Source organism: Aythya fuligula, chromosome 15 (genome assembly GCF_009819795.1).
Source record: "Aythya fuligula isolate bAytFul2 chromosome 15, bAytFul2.pri, whole genome shotgun sequence".
NCBI lineage: Eukaryota > Metazoa > Chordata > Aves > Anseriformes > Anatidae > Aythya > Aythya fuligula.
Window position 1 is genome coordinate 9923416 of NC_045573.1, and position 26899 is coordinate 9950314.

The window sequence follows — 26899 nt, forward strand, 5'->3', positions numbered from 1 at the left end:
AGAAATGAAGATCTACATAGCATTCCCAGCATTGCAAAGAATAATTTCAAATAGCCTCTGTGATGCTTGAAATAGGAATGTTCCAATGATGAGTACCTCTGCTGAGTACAGAGTCCCACCCAGCTCAGATAGGATCTCAGGGTCACATAAAAGGGGGTTGTGGTGCTGTGGAGTACCACACATGTAATCCTGATGGTGGACAATTTCCTTTAAATACCAACTTTTTTTTTTTTTTTTTTTCAGACCGTCTTATAAAGATTTATTTTTACTTAGCTTTTTTTTTTAATTTATTTATTATTATTATTATTTTTAATTGTTATTTGGACAACTACTGCTGATTAGATACTGTCATGGTAGGCTATCATGTGGCCTGAAATTAGGAATATACTTGTGTCACCTTGCCTCCCAAATGTCATTTTCCTTGTATTAAGCCAGTGTTATTCCTGAACAACTATAACATCAATCCTTTTGTTTGTAGCTAACTTTCCATCTAAGGTTCTTGCATGAAGGATAAAATATAAGCTTGTAAGACTAGCAAGTTGCACAAATGCTATGAACGATCCGTATTGCAGCATCTTTGTGGCTGACCACAGCCAGTTTGGATCAGTTAGGAGTTAGCTGTGCAGGTCTCCCACATGCAGCCAAGAACTCGGAAAAATGCCTACAGGACTATTACAGTTTTTATTATTGCTGTACCTAGGAAATCTTGAGAAAAAAGGTTGTGATCTGCTGCTCTGCATGGTGTGGAGCAACTTAGAACATAGAATCATTAAGGATGGAAAAGAAACTTCAAAATCATCTGGTCCAACCATCCCCCTACTACCAATGTCACCCACTGAACCCTGTCCCTGAGCACCAGGTCCAGCTTTTCCATGAACACCCCCTGGGCAACCCATTCCGATGCCTGACTGCTCTGAAAAGAAATGTCTCCTCATTTCCAACTTAAACCTCCCCTGGCGCAACTTGAGGCCATTCCCTCTAGTCAACTTGTGGTAAATACACACAACGCTGCATACAGATTTTTTATTTTTTTGGGTGGTCCGTTGTGGACCCGGGAGTTGGAGTTCGCGATCCTTGCAGTTCCTCAATTCTGATTTACACAGCGGATGAACAGAAAACAGTGACATAAAGCCTCAAAATGAATCCACGAACGTTCAGAAAAGCCTCAAATTAGCTCTGACAGCTGTTCTGGAAGGAGGTTTCACACTCCCCGGGCCGCTTTTGGAACGCGATCGCGCCCCGAAGCGCTGCGGCCTCGCCTCCCTCAGCGCCCCCTCAGCGCCCCCTCAGCGCCCCCTCAGCGCCCCCTCAGCGCCCCCTCAGCCGCGGGGCCGCCGCCTCACGGCGCTTGGGACCGGGCGGGCCCTGCGGGCGCCGAGGGCCGTGCTCGGCAACCGACAGCCGGTGCAGAGCCCTCGTTTATCCCCGCCGTGTTTATCTTCCGGAGCAGCTAGGGGGTGGCTTTCCGGGGTGGAGCGTGTGGCGGGACCGGCCCGGCTCCGGGCCGTGAGGGAGCGGCTCTGGCTGAGGGAGGTGGCGAGCCCAGCGGGCACCATGAGTGGTGAGTGGGGGGATCTGGCCGGTTCTGGGGGGGCTGCTGGGGCTGCGGTGGCCCTGGGGGTCCCCTGAACGGTCCGGGGGTCCCCTGAACGGCTCCTTCCCGGCCGTGCTCCCCCGCGGCGGGAGCGGGGAGCTTCGGTCCCTGGTAAGGGTCCCCTCACGTCCCCCTCACCGCGCCCCGCTGCTGCCCCGGCCCCCTCACGGATGTTTTATTTCGGCAGGACTCAGGGATATTCTGAGGAAATAAACGGCCAAAAGTAAATTGAAGCAACCCCTCACAAAATAAAGACTTTCTAACGTGCAGTTGGTGAGCCCTGGTGGGGTGACTGGGGTGCAGGCACTGGGCTGACAGTCCATTCTGACGGGCAGCAGGTTTGTTTGCCGTGACAGCATGACAGCATCAGTGGCACTTAGTATGTCTTGAAGCACATTGATAAGTTTTTTTTTTTATTTTTTTATTTTTTCCACGAAGAAGGGAGGTGCTTTAGAAAATACTTTTCATGGCTCTGTTTCTACAACTTCAGTGATGGATGTAATCTCCAACCCTGAGTGTTGTCTGTGCTGAGAATTGGATCATAGCTTTTTCTTCCATCCTGATTTGAGGCATGGTGAGATTGCTTGCCAAAGATGCTAAGAAAAAAAAAATTGAAGAGCCAACTGAATTACCTAAACATTATGTTTTTTAGGAATAGCAGCCATTTCTGAAAATGAAACCAAAAATGAAAACAGCTGTATTTTTCTCTGTTTTGTTCTCGCCTTTGTAGTAAGCAGAAAATGAAGTATTACGAAAGAGATGAAGAAAAAATAGATTGTTGTGGGGAAAATTGTAAATTAGCATTGTGAAAAATGCAAGTACCAGTCAAATCTTTCAAACCATGGAAGAAGAAAGTTTCTTGAATGTTTCAGGTCTTAAAACTGTAGACTAAATCCTAATTCTGAAGTTCTTGAGAGTCATTATTTTCATATGGAAAACCTCAGCCCTTCAATGATGAGTTCAGGCTGGGAGTGGCCTTGTGCAAATCAGCGCTTAAGTCTGGCTAGGTGACTTGGGATCTTCATTTCAATTCAGTTTTGTGACTCAAAGGCAAGGTGGCACCTCTTGTGGCATAAAGAAAGGCTCATAATGTAGTTATTAAAAAAAAATACAAAATTAAGGGGACAGAAAATATTAAATTGCTTAAAAATAATAATGCCTGGTGTGACACTAGGGCTAGTAGTCCAAGTGGTTGGCTAACCTATGTGTATGTAGCCCTTGCCAAGACCTATGTGAATTTTCTACAACTTGACACCATGGTCTATACTTATTTCCATGCCCGATTTTAGACCTGAAAATTAAAAGGGTTTCCCCTAAAATATATGTGTAAGACTTCCTTTCTTAATGCCTGTTATCTATTTATAACATACATATTTTTTAACTATGGTGTATTTCTAGTGGATGTGAAGGCAACTTCCTGTTGATTTCAGCATTTTTTAATAATACCTATTAATTATGTACAACTGTTTTATTGGACAGTGATGAAAAAAATAAACTTTCAATGTAAGTTACACAGGGATAGTAGAGTTATATACTTGTCAAAAATCAGGGATGTTGTCAGTTTTATGACAGCTTTGCACAAGAAACAAGGCTAATTCAGTATGAGGCAGTGGAATCGCAATAGTATAGTACTACAAGGTAGTATGTAAATCAGGCCTGGGGTTGCTTTTGACTTGTATCCTTAGAATGTATTAGAGCAAGCAAAAGCAGTTACAGGCTGCAATTTTACATTTAAGACTTCAAGAAGTATGTGAGAGCATTCTGAGTATTTTTTTAAAACAAAACAAAACATTTTTTTTTAAAAAACAAAACAAAACATACGGGGATGAGGACAACCATACTTGTAAAGAATTGGATGGAAATCCTGTTTTCCTGTACTTGCATAGTGAATTTCTTCTGCTATTTGTGTGGATATTTCTGTCACAGCATGGAGAGAAGTTTATTTTGAAAACAGGAAAACGTGACCATCAACAGCGAAGAATGGCAGGGTTACAGAGGCAGGTGCAGGACTTGAGGCTCTTTTTAACTTTCTGACTGAACAGTTGGAGATAGGAGGAGGCTCTTGTTTTTGCTATTTTATACTTATGTTTTCACAATTATTTCTAGACATATGTATGAACTTCCTTTTTTATTGTGGTAGTCTAAATATAGTCTTCTTCTGAGTAATGCTGGCTTTTGCGTTATATGTTTTGTATTTCTATGTGCATTATTGGAGCTTTTACTTCTCAATCGGTAGAAGGGTATTTTGCTCAGTTTGTAGTACACTGTTATTTTTTAAATTAACTAAAGTTGATCACACTCAGCTGGTACTTTTTGTGTGTGAATATATGCATATTTGTTTGAAGACGTTGTTTAGAAAATCATGAAGACTTCAAAAGAGGTAAATCTTTAATAGAGTTGGTAGAGGTTTGCTTTTACGTTCCATCTAATTGAGACAAAAATAACTTCTAAAAATTGTGTACCAGTTACAAGCATTGTTAGAGTACGACATTTTCTAGGTTTATTTCAAAGAAAAAACCCTATCCTTTGCTTGGAGGGAAAAAAGCAATCTTAATGTTTCAATTTCTAAGACAAAAAAACATAGGCTTTGTGAATATTATTTTTCATCTACCAATGAACTTTGTGTTAAACAGAGCAATAGTTGAGTTCTGCAGGCTTGCACTGAGCAGCAGCCTCAGCCAGCCCTCTGTATAGACATTCAGTGGCCTACTAACCCTGTTAACGGTGAAGGTGATCTGAACTAGCTATGGAAATCATTGGTCATAATCACGTGCGGTCATAATTGTTATTAGCCCAAATTTAAGTACAATAAGGACAAAATAGACGTTATACTGCACTCTGCGTAAATTTAAGGCTGTTTGATATCATGTTCTTTAGTCTTTGGGAACATTAATTAGCACAGTGATCATCTTCTGTGGGTTTTCTGTATTCTATGTTCAGAGTCTGGTATCTAGTTGCAAACCATTTCCATGTTATCAAGTAGATAGAAAGGTGCCAAAGAGATTGAAATTTAAAAACTGGATTGCACTTGGAATACAAACTTAAGCCACATCATTAGTATTTTCATTTGAAAGATGTTTTTCAGATCGGGGTCTTATTAATTACGTGCATTTGTTTAGAAGTAGTCTCAACCTTAATGTAAAGAGCAATGCCGCGTTACGCCTATTCTCCCAGGTGCACGGGTAGCATAAGACTGTAGAAGGAAGGAGTTTGAAACAGTGTGGAATATCTCCAGGTTTGTGTATGTTTGATGTTGCTGTTTATAAAGAGTTGTATTAAAAGTTGGGATTTAATCATTTTCTTTGTTTTACAGTTCTGGGATTTATTATAAGGCAGTGGATGCATAGGGGTGTGCCTCCATTCTTGGCGATGTGCGCATGATAAGAACACTGAGCATGATTTTGTAAGACTGATTTCTGAAGCAGCACACAGTAGAGTAGTAAGGTTTATATGAATTAAGTGTTCTCTTCATAATGACGTAACTGTTTGGAAGTTAGAACCTACTTGGTGTAGGGTTTGTTTCTGGCGTCCCCTGCTAGTGTTGAGCATTGTGTGTGTTTTCAGCTGAGTTTGTGCACATCGGAGTATTTAAGTAACAGAACCAAACCTCAGTCACATGTCTGCACAGTTTGAGTCAGACTTCAGAATTGGAACTGTAATTTCTTGAGAATTCCCTGTAATCAGACAAATAAGCATTGTGAAGCTTAGCACCTAAATCATACATATTTCCTCTTTTCTTTATTCAGGCATCATGTGTATTACAGACTTTTTTTTTTTTACTCCCCCTCCTAGCCCCACACTTAAGTTGCAACAAAGAGTAATTTCAGTAGGACAAATTCTTTGCCCTCCTGCTGGGATAGAAGTGAGCCCCTGTAAATAGGATTATGAAGATAGGAAATCCTGGGGCTGGCACCTGGCAGTGCTGGCCAGCAAGAGGTAGAGTCGCGTATGTTTGATAGCCCTCTTTACTAGAGGTCTTATTGTGTGCTGCTTGATTTTTCAGTATCTGGAGAAACTTGCTGAGTTTTGATAATTGGCTTTGTCTGTGCATATATTAGTTGTATGTTCTTTGAGAGAAAAAGGAGAATAGAACGACTTTAACTACAGGCAGGTCAGAGAGATTTTTGAGGGATGTTTTGAGCCCAAGCTCAGAATAAGAAATGGTAGATGCAATGTAGGTTAATTAAACAACAAATTTTATACTATTCACATGAGTTTATGAAGCATGTTTAGACAAGCAAAGTGGTATTTGTTGTTGAAATGGCTCAGTTGTGTTGTGTGGTTGCTGGTGCAGTAACAAACTATGTTTTATAGGTTTTAATCTGGCAGAAGGCTGTGATGGTAGTTAAATTTTAAGGGTTTTATCGTAATAATTGTTCTACATTCACCTAATTTAAAACTCTTTCTACAGTAAGGTTGCTTGGCAGTAACAGGGTATTCTTACTGTCTCTTTCCCATTTTCTATTCTTTTCTTGTGCTCTGATGATATACCACACTGGTAGTTTGTCCCAGTATGAGAATTTATGGGGTTGCAGGGTGAGCTGCATCATACACCTAATCCAACCAAAAAAATATAAAAATCTTAAACTAGGTCAGTTCCAGCCTTGCAATATGGCCCCACAGGTGGTTGTGCTAAGAAGCTAGGAGCAAGCTGTGCTGCCTGTGCACAATTAGATTATTTTTGATATTGCTGCAATATACCTTGTATTGTGAAACCACTCTTATTTTTAGTAAGACTTTAGATTGTTTTTCAGACAGTATTCCTGCATATTAGAGAGACACTACTTGAAACATCAAAATACAGGCCTATACCACATCATTTTACTTAGAGAAAATACATAAATAAATTTAATGGAATAACTGGCATATGAGGAAAGTTTTTCACAGTGCTGATGTTGACTTCAATCTACTTTTCTCAAAACAGTGTTTATTTAATAATATAACTTTGTTGATTTTTCAGTTTCACAGAACAATGACACTAAAAGACAGTTTCTTCTAGAACGGTTACTAGATGCAGTTAAACAGGTGAGAAATCCAATTAATATTTCTACAATATACATACTCTGTGTTGTCAGTACTGGCAGGATCTGTCTGCCTGTCTTTCTGTCTTCTTACCAGATAAAGAAGAAATCTTGTTTTGCATACAGTACTACTGAGTTTTTGTGTCTGCTAGCAAATGATTATTATGCATTGCTTGTTTAAAGTTCTTGTGTAGACAAATTATATTTGCAATACTTATTCTATGTCTGAGTTAAATAGTAGTGTCCTGCAAAGCTAAATTGGATAATGTTACAGTAGCAACTTTTTTTCTTCACACTAGGATTTTAATGAATGGGTTAAAATACAGTAAAGATGAGATTGATTTTCATATCAATGTGAAGTTTAGCAAGTAGAATTTCATAGATTTTACTCAGTTTAAGAGCTTGTGAGGTAAAAGAATGCCTCAAAAGTTAGCCAACCAAATGTTTTATAGAGATTGATTCTTCTTTAATTGTAGCACTGAGCCAAGTAGGATTCACTGTTTGTTTTCGTGGGTATATGTTTAAAACTCAAAAGTAATATATTTTTTTTTCATTGGGAAATGAAGGTGTGTTGTTCTGGCTAGCAAGAATTATGTGAACTGCAGGAGTCTGCTAGTGGAGCATGATGGTAAAAAGCACTTCTTGGTTGCAGGCTGTATTTGCCCATACTCTATTTTGTTTCCTTTTTGATTCTTAAATGGAAGTATTTCGGCATATTGAGTGTCCTAGTGTAACAAAAACTTCTTAATCTTTTTATTTCAGTGTCAAATACGATTTGGAGGAAGAAAAGAAATTGCTTCAGATTCTGATAGCAGGTAAAGTAGTCGAAGAAACTGTTAATATGCTCAGATTATGTATCATAATGACCCAAACCATAGGGCACGAAAAACTTGATACAAAAAAAAAAGACCAAAGCACCACAAAACAAACAAACAAAAACACAAAATAAAAAACTGTTCCTTTTGTTTGTGTAGACACTAACGCAGGACTCTGAACTTTTCATATTGTTACATGAATTTGACAGTTTAACAAAGAAGATTCTTTAATATGAAGTTAAAAATGTTTAAGTGGCTGTAGAGTTAATGACTAAGCATTGAATTCTTGGGCTTGAACATGAGACTAGTAGGGCCTATTTTCCTCCAAAACTCTCCTAAAATGAATGTGTCTTTTACCTTGTATGACTCTGTTTTGTGTAGCTTGATGCTTAAGTGTTAAGTGTGTTTAACACATACTCATAAAGAAAATTTTCATTCCTTTTTTTTTTGTTATTCCTGACACATTTAAACCTATTTTCCTTTGTTTTCTGTATGACAGGTTGTTTCTTTTTGTTACTGCAAGTCAAAAAACTGTCATTTAAAGTTGCATCTGTTGTTGGATATGGCTTATTGGTTTCAAAGGTTTTTAAGAAGAAAACTGGCAGACAGGAATTGCAGTGTTTCTGTATCATGGTTTCTCAGAATTTGGCTTATCAAAGAATGTCAAATAAAACTGCAGGATTAAATGCAGTTGTTTATTTTCCCAATTTTAATGTCCTTTAAGTTTGACTCTGCATTTTTGGGAAAGTTAATTATCCACTGACCACTTATGAATTATGTATACAATTGTTTCTTTCCAGTCCCCTCCCAATGCAGTCTTTAAGAACATGTCTAAGGATGTGGTTTCATTGCTTCTGGAAAGCCAGCAAAACAATTATTTGCTGCTAAAGGGAGGGGTGAGGCTTCGTGTATCTGTAGCCTTTCAATATACAAAGGGAGCTTGTAAGAAAGATGCAGAATGACTTCTTACCAGGGCTTGTAGTGTAACAGGACAAGGGGCAATGTTCTTAAACTAAAAGAGAGATTTAGATTGGATATAAGGAAGGAATTTTTTTGCAATGAGGCTGGTGATACACTGTAACAGGTTGCCCAGAGAAACTGTGGATATGCAATCATTGGAAGCATCCAAAGTCAGGTTGGATGGGGTTTGGCAACCTCATCTTGCCAAAGATGTCCCTGCCCACAGCAGGGTGGTTGGGCAGAGTGATCTTTAAGGGTCCCTTCCAACCCAAAGCATTCTGTGATACCCCGTTAAGGTTCCTGGCTTCAGTACTAGGCACTTGCACCACCTTTTTATGTAATTCCTGATCATCCAGTCCCCTCTGAGTTAATTTAACAGAAGTAGTAGTAATGCAAAAGGATAACTTGCTGCCATTCAAGTGAGTTGAAATCAGTTCAGTAAAATATCTGGTGAATGTTAGAGTCCCTGCAAGGAAGGGAAGATAATGCAGTGGAAAGCGATGGGAAATAATAAGAAGGAGGAAGAAGCAACAAGAGATGAGAGGAACATCTTTCTGGATGCTTTTTGTTTCATCTTTTTCACCTTTCGGGAGCAGCTTGTAAATGCAACTGTAATGAAACTCCAGAGTAATGCTACTCCATGGCAGCTTAATCCTGCCTGACTTTTGGGTACTACTGTCATTCCGTCCTCTCCCTAGCTGTTTTGGCCTACATTATTTTGGGAAATAATGTAGTGTCCTGTTCAACTGGTGTGGTGGGAACAGTTCAGTGGAGGGTTTGATCAGTTTGGTGGACAGAAGTTGGTGCAAGGGAGGTAGCAGGAAGGTGCATGTGGAATAAAGCGATGGTGGGACTGAAGCACCCAGCAGTTAGTGACTGCACAGCTGTAGCTGTTGGCACAGAAGCATCCACTAGAGATTGTTCTTTAATCTCTGTTGTTTATTTAATGGGAGATGGTATACTGACAATGGTTTGCCTGTCTAGCAGGCTATATAAACTCAGTGAGATGGAAGTACTTCCTTTGTAGAACACATTCTCTGGATATAAAACTTCTGCTTTGTGGCTCACACAAACTGAGGAATTACTTTGCTGCAGTTGTTTAATACTTTGAGGGATGGCCTTTATTACTTAGCTTCTGATAAACAGTGGGAGTTACAATTCAACAGATAAAACGCTGACGAAATTTTACTTATATTTTCCTTAGAATTCAGTGGACATGCAGAATAATGGATTACAGCTACATAGTTTCATTCAGAACATTCAGAAGGAAGTGGAAATTGCATTAATGGATACATAGATCTTTAATTTCATTGCATTTTGGATTGTTACTATGGTATATTGTTACTTGTGAGATAATTCTGAAGATAGGCTCAGAGTTTAGATCAAAATCCAGTGAAGTCCATGGTTCTCCACATTTTGTACTCTGAGCTTTTTTTGTCTTTGAGGTTATAATTGTTCAGAGTGCTACTATGTCTAGTAGTCTAGATTATTACTCTGTTTTTCTACATTTCTTTATTTAACATGCATTCATGATACTATCTAGTAAATTCAGGATGTGTATTGGGCATTGCAGAATACTTTTTTTTTTGTACCTTGTTTTACTAATGGTTAAAATCTATAAAATGCTGCATGGTTTTCTTGCTTTATTTCTCAATGCATGTAGATTTTTAATAACATGGTTCACAGAAACCAGTTTCTGTTCTGCTTTTTCTGAATTGAAAAGTCAAGTAGACTTTTTTTTTTTTGGTCATTTATCTGCTGGAATTTCCGTTTTTAAGAGCAGTGGTTATTTTTAGCAACAAGTAATCATAACTGCTCAAAAATCTTCTTGAGAACTGTTAGAATGATATTCTACTTCATTAGTGTTGCAGGTTAAGTTTTCCTAACATAGATGTACATGCTTAAAAGCTCTACTGCCCAGGCAGTTATGGTAGACATGCAAATTTTTCTGTCTTCTTTCAGTGCTTCTCCTGATATCCTGTGCTTTTTTTGTGACCCTGAATAGAACTCTGTTCTCCTGGAATGCACAGGCAAAGTCCTCAGCCACTTTATCAGCTGTTCTTATCTAATTGCTTGATTTTTAGTTCAAGTATCTTTCCTTCCTTTAAGTAACCAGTTTTGGCAGCCAGGTGACAGCTCTCTTAAAACTTAAGGTTTAAGTGTTGCTTACTTAGTAACGTTTAGAGAAAACCAATGCAAATTCCTTGTTGGTCTTGTAACTTCCATTATTCTTTAAGCCTTACTATTCTTTGTAGGTTACAATAATATTCCTGGTTTTGGCAAGGGCACAGTTTTAATACTTGTGTAAAAATTGATATGTTAACTGGGTTATGTATAAAAAAAAAAAAAGGGGGGGGGGATTTCTAAATAGTATCACAGAGAATGACATCAGAAGCTGAAGATTAAATGCATCACTAGAAAATCTTGCTTCTTGTTTTTGGCATAAAGAAGCATAGTTTATGCCTAAAATGTAAGAGGGACATTAAAATGTTTAATTGTTTTCCTAGGCTTGAATTATAATGTACAGGTCATGTACAGTATAGGTCATTTTAGTATATTTTCAGAAAATCATTTGGTGCCTGTGTAGTACATAGTACATTTATGACAATATAATTATGACATTTATGACAATATAATTATGTTTTCACATATGCATTGCATTAAAAGTAGGCAACCCAGAGTTGAAATACCATGGTTAAAGAACACTATAGCTGGTGTGGATGATTTTTCAAAGTGATTGCTAATTCTTCTAAATGTAATTTGTGCCCCAGCTTTGAATAGCCAAGATGAGACTATGGCTCTGTTTTACTGTTTGCAAATAATGAGATTAGTGCATACAAAGGATCTTCATTATGCATAAAATAAGGGTTCACCTTTACATTCTCTACTCAGAGATTTGGAGTAAATCTGTTATAGAGAAATGTAGTTGATTGTGCTTTTCACAGGATTTCTTGTTAAAATTCTGTTGCAGAGTCACTTGTTTGTGTGCTCAGTTTGAAGCTGTGTTACAGCACGGTCTGAGGAGGAGCCGAGGATTAGCATTAACAGCAGCAGCGATCAAACAGGCAGCAGGTTTCTCCAGTAAAACTGAAACAGGTAATTCATTAATCATAACCATTCAATTTTTTTAAAAATATGTTAGGCGCAAGTGATAAGATTTCTAATGGAAGTTTTGAGCAGTGAACCAAGTTGTCAGCTGTTGGTGGAATACTTGGAATCTTGTTAAGCAGTGAAAATGGTTATTGCTCTTTTAATCCAGTGGTTAACTTTCATACTGAGCTTCTGTAGGAGTTTTGGTACTTGAAAATGTTTATTTCCTACAGTTCCATCATGAATAATATCACTGACAAATATATTTTGACATCTGTTAGGAATGAACATTGTGTAATTGTGTTGTTTATATTCCAGTGGTTTCATTTTTAACCTTATCTTACTCTGTTCTTTAACTGCCATTTTCTGTAGCATCAGATATGCTTAATCCATAAGTATTAATGTCATTTTAAAAGCAAAACTTATATTGTTTTTATTGGGTGGACAGCCAAGACATTTTTTTAATTACTTTTTACGTATTTTGAAAAAGTGATACCTTTATTTTTGTTCTTTCACTTCGAATCTCAGCTTGTGTGCTTTATCAAAAGTATGTGCAGGTGTTCATTAGTTTCGTGGTGAAGTTTAACATACAGCACATCTTTTATCTTCTCCTAACCAGTATGCACGTCTTAAAATGAAGCGTTTCTTTTTGGCTTTCAAAACATGTAACACAGTGTGGTGTTTTTTCTTTTTTTAATATTCTATGATATTGGAATTGTTAAAATGCTTTGATCTCCAACCATAACTTCCCATTCCGCCACACAATTGCATATAATAATGTTTATGTTAACACTTTATGTGTAGGTTGATATATTGGTGCTCTTAAATTGCCGTAACAAGGGGCTTGTTTCCAGCTGATGATAGGGGGAAATGTTGTTCTTATGTGCTGACTTTCCTGCTGATCGGTTAGATCCTCCAGACTTTGCTTTCTTGGGGAGTTGAAAAAGCTATGCTTTTAGAGAAGTCTGGAAGTCTCTTTTACTTAGTAATGGGCAGACTAAATGAACAAATAAAAAAAAGAATCATCTGTTTACATAAGCTTTGCAGATTTTCAGCTCTCCTGAATGCTTTTATTCTCCTTGTGAGTGTTTGTAATTGGGGATTAGGTACTCTGTGGTGCCATTCATTCTCCAGGTAGTTTTCATTCTATTTTATCACTTTAATGGGTAGCGATTTAGTTGTCTGTTCTTTTCCTCTGGCTTGTAGGTGATAGTCTTATGCTTTGATGTAGAGAATGCTCACCTGTGTTATGCTTTCTATGATTTATGCAAATGATGCATCTTTTAATTTTATGCATTCTGTATAACCCTGCTGTTTTTCTCATCTGTTTGTAACATATAGGGTGTATGACATCTTTGGTCTCGTCTTTTGAGATGTTAGTCATCAGATGTACAAAGATGCATCTCTGCTACTTGGGAACTTAACAATTTAGCTACATGGCTGTCCTCTGTCTTATTTGGGAGCTTGTCAGTGATGTGGAGGAAGAGGAGAAAGTCAGGGAAGTTATTTATGGTTGGGGAAAGGAAAAGGAAGGAAACATTCCTTAAGCTTCTTAAGGAGTAAAAAGAATGTATTGAAGTTGAAGAACAAAATCAGGGCTGCTATGTAGCAATCAAACTGAATGCTGTACAGTGACTAAAACGAGGAGCCTTTTACTTCATTACTTTATTTATTACTTTACACAGGGAGATTACTGGGCTCCACTGCATTTATCTTTGCAAGTTAGAGTATTTCTTTTCTGAAATTAGTTGCAAGGTACCTCCGTATTTTTATCGCTTTCGGACAAATTATTTTGGTATGATTTATATTAGTTTCTGTCTAACATAGTCACAGGTGTCATTTTTTTCTTTAACATCGTGGAATACTGCTGTTTAGGCTGTATATTCAGCCTTTGACAGTTGAAAAGCAAAATTATCCGGCAGTGTTTTTTATTTGAAATTTACAGGTAGCTCATAACAAACCTCTCTTCCAAGAGGTTTAAAAACGTGGGGTACTCACTTCACATCTAAGATCTTCAGTTTTTTTTACTTATTTGAAAATTAAAGTTTTAATTAGAAACTTCAGTTGTAGTTGATTGAACCTATCACATAAGTCTTGCTTAAAAATTTTTTTTAAATACATATTCAAGTAAACAACAACAAAATTCTTGATAGCAGTCTGATTCGGTATCATTTTATGGCATAGGCAAGAGAGACATATGCAACTTCTTCTCATATATTAAGCAAACTAAACAACAAACAATAAAACCACATTCTCTCTGATTTGTAACAAGATGAGAGTCTCTTCATTTAACTTCAGTAAAGATTATGTGAGAATGAATATTGTAGCTGATTTCATTTAATGATACTCTCACTTAAAAGTGAAAGAGTTAGTATTTCCAATTATAGCAAATGTCTCTACCATGAGATACTTATGAGAAATATGTAACAATTGACAGAATAGACATAAAAATGCACAATGGCTGCACAGTTTTCTTTACTTTTTTTTCCTCTTGTTTTCTTTTCTTTGCATAAGAAAGCAGCAAGCGTGTGTTCTGAACTGATCTCTATTCTGTCTATGCTCTAAACTTGAGACATAACTAGTGGTTCACGATGATTAATGATGCAATATGGGGTATTGTAGTTATTGGAACTGCAATACTGTTAAAATTACATTAACTGTTTTCACAAAATGATTAATATTTGTGTATTGCATAACCAGGGTTTGCCTATGGTACAGTTGTCCAAATTGTATATTACTGAAATTAAAATAAATCTTAACTTCTAAATAATAATATGTATTGAATTATTTGTTATGAAAATTAATATTGACAGTTAGGACTTGGATTTTTCATTTAATTTTACTCTCAAAGAAAGTAACTTATTGTCTGAAAATGTCCCTTAGATCACTATTTTTAGTAAGTATATCATGGAGGGACTTAGGGTACAGAATGCCTCCACTTAATTTCTGTCAGATAGATCTTGATTAAAAAACTGATGATAATCCAAATTTTGAAGCTTGTCAAAATCCTTGATATTTGTAAATAATCAAAAATACCAGGAAACACTGAGTCTCATGCTAAGCACATGGGTAATGTACTTACTTCCTCTATTCCAGTATTATTTTCACTTCCTTCTTCAGTGTTGTTTTGACTTTTAGCAACACAGACAAAAATTTTATTGGTTGTAGGAAACAAATAATTAAATCACTGTTATCTTGATACAAATCTGGCATTTTAAGAACTGTTTTATTTTTTTTTAGATAAACACACACTTTATCTTTGAGATGCAGATCAAATAAGTTGAAGTTGAAGAGGTAGAACATAGAATATTTGCATGCTCTTGTATATTCTGCGGACTTCCTTATTGTTTGCATGTTAATCTGTCTGTAAGGTCCTACAGTTTGCATCCCATGTCCTGGGCAACCTGCCCAGGGGCAGGGCCAGATGACATCCAGAGGTCCCTTCCAACCTCAGCAATTCTGTGATTGTCAGTTCTGTGGTTCCCTTGCTTCACACATTTTCCTCATTTAAAACAGCTCTGGGTTGTTCTTGCATGGGTGTCAATCCTCACTGGCAAAACTTCAAGTAAATGAGTCTAACCTGTTTGTTTAGGTTTATAAAATTACAGTGTAAATTTTGCTAATCTCATAGCTTTCTGTGGAGACTAATAAACAGAACTGTCCCCCAAATCAGCAGGTTTCTTCAGAAGTCATAACCTGTAGTGAAAACCTCTTCAAAACCTGATTGCATGTTCTTTATTTAGTGTATAGAAAGAGAAGCATCATGGAAGGCCTTTTCTTAAAACTGTAACTTCAGTAAAAAGGTTTAGAGAAGGGATAAATGAGTGGAGGTTTTTATGCTGCCTAAATTGAGGTTATGATCAGAGGCCAGCATAATATTTGAGGTGATAGTGCACCATTCGCTCCTACAACAGAATTATTTTCCCTCTTTTATAATTTATTTTATTTTTTTTTAGAAAATAGTGAAGACTTCCATTAAACCGTCAAAAGGAGTGTCTGCATATTTTCCTCAACAGATTGATGTTCTGAACTTTGAGGAATGCTTAGTTTTCTCAGTTTTTTTCTTCTTAAAAACCTGTCTTCCTTAAATTCAGTCTCTTAAAATGTTGCAAACTAGCTTTCAAATCAAAAAATAGCTTTCAAACTCTTCTCGTTATTTGAACAATTCTATTTATAACAAATCAAAGCCACATAAACATACTCGTTAATATTGTTTTTGAGGTACTTGCAAGAAGTATGTATTTGATGCAATATTAAGGTCTATTGATTGCAAACCTATACCATGTAATAATGATTCAACTGGTGAATTATCTGATGTTTGGTTCTTCTTTCCCCCCTAAGAAAATGGTAAGAGGTCAATTGGGATAAGTATGTCCTTAAATTGTGTTCTTACTCAGTTAAGAAACAGGAATACCTGAAATACTAGGTGTTCTATTGTGTGTGTACAATTGCTGATGTGGATTTTTGTTACCTGCAATTGAGAAATCGCAAGGAAAGTATCTTAGTGGAAAGGGGTATTGTTGCCTTTTCACTTTAACACTTGACTTTGTCACTTGCATGTCTACAAATTCTGGAGCTTCCCATTCCTTTGGACCTTGCTTCTATCATTTCATAATAGACAGCAAAATAGCATTTTAGAGCATTTTTTTTTCATTGCATAGTATATTTACAGCTGAACCTGTGAACCTGTTTTATGAATGATATACTAGCTTAAATACACTTGAAAATTTGAATTTGGTTTCAAGATGTAAGATAGAATCCCTTGATGTGTTTGGCTTCTTTAGTGAAGTAAAAAGTTGGAAGTGCTTAAGTAGCCTAAGTTCTGTAGAAATAAATAACCTATTTAACTGAGGAGTTATACAAAGATGGTAAATGATTCACCTTTTGTACAAGTTATATACCATTTTCTTGTTTTATAAAATTACATGATAGGAGATGATTTACTGTGTGTAACAATGTTGGTTCTGAAATTATATGTAATGAAACTCACAAAATAAATTTTGATAGAAGAAAGTAAAATAGGTAAAAGAGCTAAGATGGATTTTTTTTTTTTTTTTTTCTCCCCAGAGCCAGTGTTTTGGTACTATGTGAAAGAAGTTCTGAATAAACACGAACTGCAACGCTTTTACTCTCTGAAGACAATTACTACAGATATTGGCAGAGGCCGGGCTTGGTTGCGCTGTGCACTGAATGAACATTCCCTGGAAAGATATGTTCATATGCTGCTTGCAGACAAGAATCGACTTAGGTACTGTATTCGATGTCATTGTAATGCTGGAAATGTGCATGTTTTGACAAATGAAATATGGAGATTTAAAAAACAAAAAACAAAACCAACAAAAAACAGCCAAACAAAACCCCAAATACAGCTGTCATAATATACCATATTAACTGTTGTGCTAGTGATGCATATGTTTATTGTGTTCATTTTTGAAATTTTGACAGCCATTGAGATACGGTGTCTTGTGCCTATGTCAATACGTAACCTGAAACTGGCTTCATGCTTACATGTGAGAATATATTTTCCTATTCTCATATTAATTTCCATTCTCCTTCCTGACACTCTTCCCTACTCTTCCAACAGTTTTCCACCCTGAGACCTGAATAGCTTAATGAGAGGGGCTTTGAAATAGCCCCTCCCCCTCTAATAAAATAACGTATTATTGCAGCCTTGATCTTATCAATTCCACAGTAGTTGTTTGTTGCCTGTTTGGAGGTGCTCACCCTGTATTTTGAAGCTCCACCGGTCAAGCAATATGTAGCTGGTGCTGCAGGTTACTTGGAAGTGGTTTTGTATGTATTTGCGAGCCTTCTTGTTTACAGAGTTACTGTGAGAATAATTTACTGTGTATTGTGAATTCGGAAGGTATTTTCGATGTGCAAAATGCACTTAGATTCATTCATGCTTCTTTTCTCATACATGTTCAGATCATTTTCTTTTTGGAAATCTGTGATATTTATTCTCAATAATTGTTGAGTTTGAGCCAGCCCAGTAAATTCAGCAGGAAGTCACTCTTTCCATTTGCATCAACTAATGGATATAATAGCAGAGCTGAGTTCTTTAGTGCCTTTCAGTCTGTCCCAAATCTCTGCAGCCTTCTTGCAAGACAGATTTTGGTATGAAATCAAATAAATATATGAACAAAAAAAAATATCTGAAAACTGTTCTGAGAGATTAGTGATTTGGATTGCTAAGTCACTACTTACTACTCTGATGCTTGTACCAGTATTTGTAATATATCAAGATTGTCAGCACTCTGAGTGTTGTACACGAACTCTTATTTGCTACAAAAGTGTATTCTAGAATATTTAAGGTTTAAATGTTATCAAAATTCAAGTGGGAGTTGCAGAATCACTTTATATCCTGAACTCTTACCTGGTTTGGAAACTTCTAAATGAACCTGTCTTGTTTAATACAGGTTGAGGTCTTTCTTGCTGTCTGTTTCTATGTTTAGTTAACTGAATGCTGATAGCAAAAATACAGCATCATGCTACTAAGAAGAGCTAGATTTAGAACAAGTAACTTGATGCATTCATAGTGAACTTAAGCATTTCTTACGCAATTGTGTAAATGGTCTATATATTTCAGGGCTTCAGGGAGTTATGGTAATATATTTGATCTGTTGGGTGTGCCCATGCTTATTTTTCAGAGTTCCCATGTTTTAGAAGTGGAACATACGTTAATATCAGACTGCATATTCTTTGCTTTTTTCCTTTCAAATTTTAGTGTCTTCTATGAAGACTGGTCTTTTATGATGGATGAAGAACGTTCTAGTATGATCCCTACAATGGCAGCGGGTAAGACCTCTTATATGCTACTATTCTGGGAAAACTATTTCATTTTGAAGTGTTACTTCTGTTCATGGTTGTAAGGTGCTTCTCTCACCTTTATGTGGAGAATGTGCATCAGATGCACATTCAGGGGTCAAGGTATTATGCTAGTTTGTTATGAACTTTTAAAACACTGAATCTGGCTTTTCTACTGTTCAGAAGTCTTCCAGGCAAATTTTCTGACCCTTCATCTGTAATAATAACTCCCCACCCCCTTCCCACCTCTCAAAACTGTCTCAATTAAAAAAAAAAAAAAAAAAAAAAGGGGGGGGGGGGTTGTTCCTGAGCTTAAAAGAACAAGGATAGACTTTTCTTAGTAAGGCCCAGATTGTAGGTAAATAAATGGGAGTAGAGTAAGAGTTAAGAACTGTCTACAAATAGCTTACTTCTATGGAGTTAATATATCACAGAAGTGATATATTGTTACTGTGTACATCCACTTCCCAGATACACGATCACGTGCTTCCTTCCACAAGATACCATTCACAGGAGGTTTTTTATAGAGTATAGGAGCCAACAAATAACAAAGCTGCAGTGAAACTGATTTAAATATGAGCTTATAAATACACCAGCTCAGCTGCACATTAAATATGCAAAAAGTACTGTGAGCAGCCATCAAGATAAATTCAGAAGTGATTGCATGAGCTTGAATAGTATCAAACAAAGAATGAATGGTACAGGGAAGGGTAAGAATTCAGGCTCAGAGGAATGTAGGTAAATTTTTGGGAAAAATATTTTACATGTCAGAGCTTTGTTACGTGCTTAAGTTTTATTTTTGTAACTTTTGCATGAAGTATATAGTGGGGTTTTGATCTTATTTTTTCCTTTATCTAAAGGTCTGAACTCCATTCTTTTTGCCATCAACATTGATAATAAGGATTTAAATGGACAGAGCAAATGTACACCCACAGTGTCTGATCTGTTAAAGGAATCAACGCAAAATGTAACCTCATTATTGAAAGAATCCACTCAGGGTGTTAGCAGCCTTCTCAGAGAGATAACTGCATCCTCTGCTGTCTCCATCCTAATAAAACCTGATCAAGACACTGACCCACTTCCTGTTCTCTCAAAGAATGTAAATGCTGGTAAGCATTTTTGCAGTGTTAGAATCATTCAAAAACTTTCAAAATGTTAAATGTGTGTTTAAATATTTTTTTCAATTAAATTTAATATACTAGTGACCTGAATTTTAATTTCTTAATCATAAGATTATGCCTCGCAGTTTCTGGTGTAATGATTTTTTTTTTCTTTTTTGATATGATTACATTTGGCACTTTATCAGCCATATATCTGTCGTTATATACTGGATTAAAAATTTAAATTGCTGTCTTCAAACACCACCCATGTTTAGAGTCTGAATTCCTATATGAAACAGATAATTACCACAAATGAAAATCTACTCTTTTTTTATTTTTTTTATGTAATTTTTTTTTTTAAACAAAACAAGCAAAAACTCAAAACATCAAAACATGTTCAAATGCTTTTGTGTTGCAACCAGCTTGTAGGGTATAGTCAATAACATGAATCCAAAGTTTTAATGTCCTGTAATTTGAAATTAATCAGGTAAAATGTGATATTTATTCTACATTTTCAGTTGCAAAAATAACAAAGGAATATTTTACCATCTTTATTTCCAGAAGTAGAGCTGAGAAGATGCTTTGCTTTGTAAAGTTACAAAACTGCAGAAAGACTCTTGGATTTATGTATTTTTCATTTAAAAAGCAAAGTTTGAATTTAGGCTTTAAATAGTTTTGGTTATGATAAAAAGAAAAAATGTGAATGCTATCTGGTAGGAATAGATGTTGAGATAAAATCTATTTTTTTATTGGCATTTAAAATTTTGTCTTTAAAATGGCATTCAAAATAAGCTTGAAGTAAAGCTTTGGTTTAGTGTTTTAAATGAGATTAAAGTAGGTGATATTTAACTTGGGATAACTTTTTAAGTATAGAGTAGGCTTTCAAGATGAAATAACTGACATGCTGCACATGTCTACAACACAATGCATGTTATTTGTCTAGGTCATGCACATACAGTACATGCACTGTAAAACTTGCAATAAATTTTCCATTGAGAAAGTTGGTGTATTCAAATGAAATTATGTGCTGAATATAAAGTTAAATGTTTACATTAAAGTCAATGTTCTTTGCTGGAATTCTGTTTGCATTAAGAATGGATTTTAACTTCTTGCTCTTAAAAGTATGTTAATCACTGTTGTGGATATATAACAGTGGGACTTTGCTTAAAACAGTTTAGTCACAGTGTTGTGTGGATGAATAAATTTCTGATGTTTCTAGGGGTGCTTCAAACTTGCAAGATCATTTATTCTCACTGATTATGATGTGCACATGAGGCTAGCTAATCACTGAAAAATGACCGTCACATCTTAGATATTATGTAGTCAGGATTTCATTGTATTTCAAAAGCAGGAACTAATTAGCTGAGAGAAGGAGCAAGATTTTTTCTTTCTTTCTTTCTGAAAACTAACTGCTCTATTTCTAGAATGTAGACAAAACTGTCTTTACTTGATTACAAGTTTTTTTTTTATTTTCTTGAAATTGTTGGATGTTTTATCTGTTGTGTAGACATTCCTTGCAATATACACTAGCTATAATCCATGTGAGAAGGTGACGGAAAGGCTAACTTTGTCTCTTAAATTTTATTTTATAAGTTTGAACTTTTTTTCCACTTTCAATTGAATACTGTTATTAATGCACATCTGAACTAACTTTTAAAATCTGAATTATATAAAGCATATAAACCTTTAAGTACCATCTTTATTTTATAAGCTAACATGTATGGAAAGATAATGAATGGCATCAAGGATCTAATTGTCTTTTTTTTTCTTAGCTCATTTAGTTCATGAGTTCTATTAGGAAAAATTACAAATGTATTATATTATTTTTCTTTTTTTAAAATATCAAAATCTTTATGTTGCTTCTAGATTTGAAATCTAAAAAGGATCGCAAAAAGAAGAAGAGAGTGACAAATATAATCTCATTTGATGAAGAGGAAGATGAACAAAATGTGGGGGATGCCACAAAACCTCTGGTTACAGGAGAGAGTTCAGAGGAGAATTTAGATAAATCTTCAGTTTTTATATTACCCTCATCTGAAACCAGTCTTGGAAAAAGTTTGAACGGGAATGAAAGTAACCATTCATGGAAAAGCAATTCAGTGTTCATGAATGGAGAATATGAATACCAGAAACTAGACGTGAAGAGTATTGATGATGAAGATGCAGACGAAGATGAGCTATATGGAAAAACACTAGGAAATAAAGGCACAGAAAATGAAATTGAACCTTCAGAAAAGTAAGTAATTGAAGGAACAAGTGATAATTTTTTCATGCTTTTTTTTTCCTCTTTATGTCTCTTTTTTTCAGGGGTACTGGCTAATTTGTGTAACTAACAGAAATCCCTGCACTTAGGGTTTTCTTTATTCATTCTTTGTTTGGACCACTTGGACTAGTTTGGGGATATTTTGCATCTAAGTTCCACTTAAAAAAACAATATTGAGATTTCAGATGTTCTCCATGAGGTTCTCAGATGTTTAAATTCTTGCGTGATATAGCCAAGCTATAATTCTTACTTTTTATGCTACTCGCTTATTTTTGGTATGATACCAACTTCAGTTTGGCTTAACAGTAAACCCACATATTATTAAATAGACACTGCCAGTATTCAGTGTAGACATTAACCAAGACAAAAACATAAAACCAATGGTTTGGAATGATCTTATTGTAGAATCATGGAATTGTAGAATGGTTTGTATTGGAAGGGCCCTTAAGGATTATCTAGTCCCTGTCCATGGCAGGAGGTTGGAACATATCCTACTTCCCAAGCAGACCACCTTGCTAAAAGCCCCATCTAGCCTGGCCTTGAACACTGCCAGGGATGGGGCATCCACTGGGCAGCCTGGACCTTGCCACCCTCATAGGGAAAAATTTATTCCTAATGTCTAATCTAAATCTCCCCTTTCTTAGTTTAAAAGCATCACCCCTTGTCCTTGTCTTATCGCTACACTCTCTCATAAAGAGTCCTTCCACATCATTCCTGTGGGCCTGCTTTAAGTACTGGAAGGCTACTATTAGGAATTTATGTACATCTTTGTCGATTTATGTACATCCAAACCAAAAAGTTGGCAGGCAGATTGAAATAAAGGTTTTTCTTGCAATGATACTTCCAAAAGAAATGTGAGTGTTGTGAAAATTAATGCTGACTGTTTATATAGGTTTTATTTTCTTAATCTAGGCCTCATGAAATAGTCACATGCAACTCTCAGATATGCAGTTGGAGTCCTCTGCAGGTCCTGAATGATGACTCAGATGTTCTATTTCCTGTCAGTGCTGTTGGCTCTTACTCCCAGACTGGTAAGTATTTTAATTCTATCTCATGCCAACAGAATTTGTAAGAAAACTTCTAACATGGGACAGTGACAAATAGTATGGGATTATAAGGATTTAACAAGATACCATACAGCTGGGACAGGATCTTTGAATACATTTTTTTTCTAGATAGGAGACAAAGTTATTTGAGTAGTCTTATATTTAGCTCATATCTAAGCTGTTTAATTGAGGAGGATTTACCCATATCAAAACAGACCAGAGTTTTGTTGTGATTAAGCTGTGGTCTTGTATGTATAGTATTTTACTAATGATTTGGATGGTTGACTAGAAAGTATCCTTATCCAATTTCTAGGGACAACTAAGCTGGAAGAAGCTGAAGTGTTTTTGATAATTTGAATTTAAATTAATCTTGACAGATTGGAGAAACGATTAAATATTGGATGTAGTTCAATAGAAGCTGTTATCTGTGTATATACAGGGTAAGGAATGATTGGCTAGGAAATACTTCTTTGGAAAAGGATATGGGAGATATAGTGGGATACAAGCTGATAGTAAGTTATCAGTTCTGTGCTTCTACAATAAAAGCACATTTCATACTGAGATGCGTAAATGGAAGTATCACTTGTAAGTTTATGCTTATTTGGCTCAGCTGCAATATTATATGTAGTTTGGGGTACCGCACTTGAACGGTGATGAGGACCATTTAGAGATCTTGATGAAAGCAATGAGAATGGTCAAAGGTATAGAAAAGAAGGTCCAATATCTGTATTGGTAACAAAACAAAAGAATTCCCCCTCAAAAATCTTGAAGTTAATATTTTGCTAGCTGTTTATAAAGCATTGCTTTTATAAAACTTGGGGTGTGTGTTCTCCTTTCAGTGACTATTAATAACTTCTCAGTGGCATTCAAATAATCTATTGTAGTGGTAATATATTTCATGCTTTTTGCATATACATTATTTATGCTGGGAGTTTGAACAGACTGTTAACTGAGTGGCTGTGAAAAAGAAATTCACTTCTGTAAGTAAGATGATAAGAATAACATGATTCGTACAATAATGCTGTACTGCCCTCTGCTGTATTTTAACATTTGTACCTCTTACGAAATTTGAGTGGCTAATATAAAGTACAACCCATTTTCTTCTAGCTTTCCCAGTAACTGGCAGGCTCATTATTATTATGATAAGATTGCTGCTAAAGCATAGTGAGCTTTTATAAAATACAGAGTTTAACCCAGTGTTTTACTTCAAAGGTCTTACACAGATAACTAACAAGATATGTATCTATTTCAAATATATTACAACATAGTGTTGTATGCTTATATGAGTTTTCAATTTTAGTCTGCTGCTGTGTTTCAAGGATGTGTCAGGGCATATCATATCTCCATGTACCTAGAGATGAGAGAGCCTGAATCAAAAGTCAGGTGCCTGGAAGAAAACTGGAATATACAGATCTATATTGAGTTTCAGTAAACTCTACAGCTTAAAAAATGAACTTTCTTCTCCATAGCCATCCTGACATAACTCTAATTCCCATCAACTTCTTTCCTGCTTCTTAAATTCTATGTAATATTTTTTTAGCTCATAATTTCAGGTTTGTTTTAGGGTAACTTTGTAACCCTTACATACTGATACCAGAAAATGTAAATGATTCTTTTTTTTTTCTTTTCTTAATATGTTCACAGAAGGTAGGTGGTGTTGTTTTTCCTTTTACCTGACCCACTATTACAGTGGGCCCAGTGATGTGTATATTTTGATGCTGACAATTGTGGATGTGTGGACAGATGTATATTATCCATGCTTTTCTGAAAAGTATCTGATTCCTGGTATTTGGTTCACAGCCCTATGTACTAAATGTATATATAATTAGTCAGAGAAAAGCTATGGTGCTCTGTTGGGAATGTATAAAGGACTGGTGCCTTTGCAAGGTTTCGGATATTGGGAACTAACCACAGATTTATTTCCTGCAAGTCACAAAACAGATTTGTAATGAGTATCAGATGCCATGTTAATTAAACTCCTCGGGCTTGCAAAAATAACTTCAATAAGAAGTCTCTTCATAGATTTACAACATCGCTGTCAATGTTAAATGTCAATGTCTAAACTATAAAAAGAAGTTTTGCAATAATTTTTTGCTAAACTGATGGCTATGTTACAGTCCTGCTGGCATTCAGTGTGAAAGTACAGAAGCCAGCTTTGGAGAAAGCTTTTAAACACTTACAATTCTTTAGTAAAGGTAAGTATTGCTTTATTTAAGTACTGTTAATTGAAGACGCTTATGCATGTGCATTCTACTTTAGATAACCTGGAGAACGGAGAGAGGCATGAAAGTGGTGTTCATGCAGTAGAACTGATTCCAAGAAGATCTGATCATCCTTACAGGTACATGTCAAATATGTTTTAAAATAAAAAAAGCAAAAAAACGCTTTCCACCTATAGCTGCTAGTTTAGTATTGTTGCCTAACAAATAGCTACTCAGTATTGGAAAACAAACCATTATCAGGCTACTCTTGGAAATTTTTGGAAAGACAAATGCGAAAGCCTACACTTCCCTATTTTTATAGTTGTACTTTTCCTGGTCATTTTCAAGAAGTCACGTAGTTATGTCAACTTGAATTGATAAGCAAGCATAGCCTCCAGGTTTTGGAAATAGCTTTTATGTTGTTGTTTATTAGCCATACTCTCCATGGTCTGTTGATTTGAACCTTTTTTGTGTGTATTGAAAAATCAGATAAAACGGATACGTTAAAGGTTAATTAAACAGAAGTTGGTTGAATATGAGTTGTTTTCTGTGTATGATTACATGCATTAAATAGATGACGAGACTTCTAGTTTCTTTTTGCTTCAGTTTTGAATTCAGGTTTTTGTCTTCATTAATTGATGACATTGTACTTTTATGACTAGACTGGAAGTCAATCCTGCAGCTCAAGTGAATACTTTAAGCAATATGTTGCCTTCAGCCACTGTGCCAGAATCCATGACAATTAGTAAGTACTTCCTTGATGTATCTAGATTAATGGAATTAACTTTTGAAGTCCTTCATTTCTACTCTTATTTCGAGGAGATCTATTTAGAGAGGCATGCAGCACTTCATTTCTGATGTGCTGGTCACATTAGAAATGATTCTGAATTGGCTGATAACAGGTTATGGTTCATTGCAGCTTGTATGACATGAGCCTCTTTTTCCACAGAACTGCTATAAATACTTATACTAGTTGTGGCCTCAGTATTTAAATTAATAGTAATGATTTAATTTGTTTAACATCATTCAATTTCTGCACGTTCTAAAAATGCTAATGGCTTGTTCTGATGTGATCTTAATTATTTGTCCTGCTTTTTAATGCCAGGAGAGCAAAGAAAAAAAACCCAAGAACTCTACTCAGTCTATGGTTTTAATAGGGAAAATCTGTTCCAAACGTAAATGTGGCCTTTCATGAACAAAAACTTTATTTAAGATTAAGGTGGAAGACTTATTTTCATTAGTGTTAAGGGTTGAACTGGACAGAATAAAATGGCCTTTGCTGTAGGAGAGAGATCAGTAGTACTGTCTGTTTATTTATTCCATCTTCCATCCTTTTCTTTACATAAACTTGCAGAAAGAAAACTTAATACTTATACTGGCTTACTTATTTGCATAGCTGGACAGTTTGGCTTTTTCTCTCTGTACAGAAAGTTCTGTAACTGAGCTTGTCTATGTGGCTTTGTTCCTATAGCTCTAGGGTGTGCGTCTTTTTTTTTTTTTTTTAACATAAATATGTACAAATCTTAAATGATAACATTTGGGAATACAGAAGTGATGAGACAAGATTCATTTGAGAAAGTGATTTATGAAATCATCAAAATGAATGAACACTATGGTATTCTAACCCTGTGTTCTATTTTCATGTTCAAATGGTATCTGGTTGATGTGTTAAAAGTAAGCCATGAATTTTTGCTGGATTCTGATTCAGGCTCTAGTAAATATCTGCTGAGTGAGCCTTACAAAGCTGAAAAATCCTTTCCTACAAAGTGCTTTATAAAGTGAAAATCTAGTTTGAGACTTTGAAGTGACAGTTGAAGATGTAGATGAAGTTACTGTTGAAAGCACTGTGATGCTTTTGGTCACTGGGTGTTTTCTGTTCATGGTGTTACTATAGTCTAATCCTTTTGTACTTACGCTTTAGCTTTGTTTTTCAGTCGTAGAATTTTAATGGCAAATGTCCTGTTTTTATTGCACTTCATTTTATTGTTTCATAGGTACCAGC

At 35.8% G+C, this 26899-nt stretch overlaps 1 protein-coding gene across 1 annotated transcript in view; it reads left to right on the plus strand.

Annotated features, from left to right (window-relative positions):
- Window positions 1–1502: 1502 nt before the first annotated feature.
- Window positions 1503–26899, plus strand: part of SNX29 (sorting nexin 29) — a 130450-nt gene continuing 105053 nt past the window's right edge. Inside the window, exons 1-11 of the mRNA XM_032197430.1 lie at window positions 1503–1561; window positions 6555–6619; window positions 7378–7430; window positions 11362–11486; window positions 16548–16728; window positions 18208–18278; window positions 19148–19396; window positions 21254–21623; window positions 22563–22681; window positions 24956–25037; window positions 25560–25642. Coding sequence (XP_032053321.1) covers window positions 1555–1561; window positions 6555–6619; window positions 7378–7430; window positions 11362–11486; window positions 16548–16728; window positions 18208–18278; window positions 19148–19396; window positions 21254–21623; window positions 22563–22681; window positions 24956–25037; window positions 25560–25642 — 1405 coding nt within the window. The 5' untranslated portion in view covers window positions 1503–1554. The remainder of the gene's footprint in view (window positions 1562–6554; window positions 6620–7377; window positions 7431–11361; window positions 11487–16547; window positions 16729–18207; window positions 18279–19147; window positions 19397–21253; window positions 21624–22562; window positions 22682–24955; window positions 25038–25559; window positions 25643–26899) is intronic.